At 41.0% G+C, this 3893-nt stretch overlaps 1 protein-coding gene across 2 annotated transcripts in view; it reads right to left on the bottom strand.

The window, feature by feature from the left end:
• The window catches only part of SRBD1 (S1 RNA binding domain 1), a 256830-nt gene that overhangs the window by 215560 nt on the left and 37377 nt on the right, over nucleotides 1-3893 (bottom strand). For both annotated transcript variants that reach the window (XM_019516329.1, XM_019516331.1), the window contains one exon: nucleotides 3279-3414. In XM_019516329.1, the coding sequence (XP_019371874.1) occupies nucleotides 3279-3414 (136 nt within the window). The remainder of the gene's footprint in view (nucleotides 1-3278; nucleotides 3415-3893) is intronic.

The raw sequence follows: 3893 nt of genomic DNA, 5'->3' as shown, positions 1-3893 counted from the left end.
AGGCAGGCTATGGCTTCATTGGAGATGAGGATTTCAGATGAGAAAAGAATTGAATCTAGAGTATAGACTGGATAAGGAAAGAATAAGACTTCTCTAGTTCGGAGAACTTAAAGAAGAAATATCCTTTGTTTGGTTGTTAGTATTCAACATTCTGCAATTCCCCTGCCAGGAACCAGAGGGAAGGGAAAGTGAACAGGACATGGGCTCACAGGGAGCCTGACCACAGGGCTGCCAATCCCGGAATGGAGCTGATGCTGCTACAGCAGGAAGGTAAGTCTTCCCTTCCCCTCATCCACACCTGTCTGTCTGTTCCCTTCCCCCTTGCCCCACTGGTCAGTATGCATGTGCCCCATCTCCACAATCCTGGGTGCTCAGTGAGCTGGCTACATCTCGATTAGCACTTCAGGCATACTGCTTAGGTTACACCTCACCCTTAGGGGATGCCACTGATGGACAGCCTGCTCTCTCCCCTGCCTGGGAAGGGTGCAGGCTGTCAATAGATAGGTGACAGAAAAGCAGCCCCTGGCAGACAGTCCTGGGAGGGTTTCAGCCCTGAGAGAATACCTCCCCCAACCCTCCAATCGACTGACTGACGAAATGTGTGTGTGGGGATGGGTGGGGGGAGGAGTAGGCAGGGGATTTTTTTCCTCTGGAGAATAGTCTGCAGTTCATAGTATAGTAGTATCCCCAACTAAATCACCCCAGCCCAGGCTTTATCTACCTGGGTCTTAAAAACCTCCAAGGATGGAGATTCCACAACCTCTCTGGGTAACCCATTCCAGTGCTTCACCACCCTCTTAGTGAGTGCAAGGTTAGAAAAACTTTTTATCTCCATGCACTCCTCTGGTTTGAACCACAGGATTTGGGGGGTGGGAAGCATCATCCTCCCTGGCAGCAACCGTCTTGGTGCTTGGGGAGGGTTCCTGCTACAGAAGAATGCCTCCTCTGCCATCATGTGAATGGGGAGGAGGGAATGACAGCAGGGAGGAGGGGTGGACAGGCAGGATTCCCACAAGGCTCCCTAACAGCTTGCCTCTTGGTGGGTTATTAGGGAGTCACTCTTCCTTCTCTCTCCCCTGCAAGAGAGGGGAAGCAAAGAACTGTAGAATACTGAGCATCCTCAACATCTGAAAGAAGCATAGTTGTTCATGTTAGTGGGAGGAAGGAGATCTTCCTGGTATACATCTGATCTAACTTACTTGCAGAACAGCCAGTACTCTTTTGCAAGAAATCCCTTGAATGGCTGTACACTTTTTTTTTTTAAAACCTTTTTCTCAGCACAAAAAGAAAAGAGTTCTATTTATTAAGCTGTGGAAAAATGAAGTGGTAGAAACCACCTTACCTGTGATATTTAAAATACTAATTTAAAAAAAATGGTGAAAATGTGTTATGTAGCAAACCCCTGAACTGTAAATAGACTAAATAAAAAAAACCAAGGATTTTTCCCTCTCTACATTTTCCAATTTAATTAATCCTATATAGATGTTTGTTTATTTTTAACACTCAAATAGCCAATAGAAGGACATACCCAATGTGAGAGGCAACATAGGCTAATAGCTCTAGCCTCTGACTTGAGGCCTGGATTTTCTTCCTGTTGGTGCCCCTGCTTTGCTGAGTAACATCAAGCAGGTCTCTGCCCTACTATGCCTCACTATCCTGAACTGTAAAACAATGATACTGACCTCCTTTGTAAAATGCCATGAGAGTTATACTTCTATACCAGAGGACACTAGGTACCATAATAAAGCAGCCTACTTCTTTTGCTGTCAGTACTAAAAGACTCCAGTCAGTCTGCAGGGACCCAAAGAGTTCTTTTTTTAAGCAAACAAAATGTAATCTCCCTGATAATGACCTGCAAATTTCTCACTACAGTATTTTATGATAAAATGTGTAAGATGCTATAGAAGTGATACTCTAACCTTGCACTACTGAGCTCTCCCAGACCTCATTAATGTAAACCTCTGCAGGCCAATTATGGTAATACAATAAAATGCTATAAACATTCAAGCTTAATACAAACAGCAATGCAAGAACCTCTTACACATTTATACAGACCACTCAGATATTAAAACCCTAACAATAATTCACCCTTTCCCCAAGACCCAGATTGCTTAAAATAATGTAATCTTTGTTTTATGATACATGGACCAATTTCAGACATGGGTACCTGTCTGGCAAAGTGTTTAGTACAATAAATCCATTTTTAAAAAAACTCAGCAGAATTGAAAAGAGAAGTCAAAATCAGAAGTTAACAAGCAGAACCTCATTTGGCTTTTTAATATGGTGACAGTAGAAGAAAATAGACACTAACACTAACATAAAGGAAAGGCATTCAGGGAAGAGGGCAAACAACTGACACCTATAAGCTTTGGGGGCATTTATCGTGGATTAGTGATGAAGCTATAAACTGATGGTGGTGAGAAATACTGCACGCCAATGGAGAAGTTCCTTTACAGTGGAGAGGTTACCATTTTAAAGTCATATACCACTTTTAAGCAATATAGATCTACTATTATCATTTAGGATGACTGGAAAGGGTTCACAAAAGAGAAGACTGTGATCAGCTGCCACACAAGGAAACACCTATATTTTCTGTTGATTGTCTGCTGAATGCTTCTTTTGACCTTGTTATTTGGAGCACTTGACTGATAAGTGAGGTTGCTGGGGTTTTTGTTTTTTTTTTAAATACTACATTTGCAGGTCACCTCTAACTACAATTTTCTAACCTTTTCCTGCTGCTTCGCACCAATTTCAACTGACAGGTTTAGTGCCAAGTGGCTCAGAGCACTCTTTCTCCATAGGGGTGGTTTCTGAGCCAACTCAGCATTCTAGCAAACCCCACAAGGGATGTGATGGAAGAACCACTAAGAAAGTTTGCTTGATTCTGTTTCACAGTTTTCTAAATCTAACTTTGGCTCGCAGCATTGCTGTTAGTTAATATCTAGTAAGTATCCTATATTTTCCTTCTTCTCAGGATTAACTACTTAGCTTTCATCCTTCTCCTTCATATATCTGGTATGTGCTTGTTGCTTTGCAAAAAAGAGAGATCATCAGTCACATTATGTCTCTCACTGATCTTGAACACTCAGGTTTCCTAACACGTAGTTTACTCTTCTAGGTTACTTTATCAAGAAACTGTTTTTCATTTGGTTTTGTTTAAACTCAGCTTACTGAAAAATTAATAAATTCAGTTTTTAAGCAAGTAATTAAGGCAGCACATTTTGCCACAAGGCTCACATTAGCTATCTAGACAGAAAACAGCATATTCAAACATATACCTGATGATGTTGGATGTTCCTTATGTTGCATGAAAAATTATGGTACAGCTGAAATTTATCAACATCCTTGTCATTGACACTTTTGGATGACACTTTTGCCAAAGCTGACTGGAGACAAATATACCTTTGCTGACATCTAAGAACAAAGAATAATAGATTAGTTGGCCAATTTAACATGTAATAAGTGTTTGCATCCTCAGTATCTACTTGTTGATTTGCACAACCTGCTCCACTGTGATTCCACTGTATTTCAGTAAATGGAAAAAAAAAACCCTAGCTCCTTCAATGCCATTTGAATTGTACTTCATCACAACAGTTCCTACGTTGCAGAAGTTTAGGCTGATGCTTAAAGTTCTTCACTCATAATGCAAGTCTGTAGAATGCCACCAGTTCAATAAAACAGCTGCTGATGTCCTGCAAAATGCATTATTTTAAGAACAAAATAGCAATGGGAAAGGGGTAGCTGGCACACAAAAGTATGTCTCTAATAAGCCAGGCCTCAAAATGAAATCTTGGTGAACCATCCAAGGTTGGGTTTTACCTTCTTGATGGGTAGGACACAGGTAATGACTAAAGCCAAACAGTACTAGCCAATTAGAATTTACCACAGTCATA

The sequence above is a fragment of the Gavialis gangeticus genome, unplaced genomic scaffold (assembly GCF_001723915.1).
Source record: "Gavialis gangeticus isolate Ggan-Ray unplaced genomic scaffold, GavGan_comp1, whole genome shotgun sequence".
Taxonomy (NCBI): domain Eukaryota; kingdom Metazoa; phylum Chordata; order Crocodylia; family Gavialidae; genus Gavialis; species Gavialis gangeticus.
Note: the sequence above shows the minus strand (reverse complement) of the source record. Positions and strands in the feature narration are given on the sequence as shown.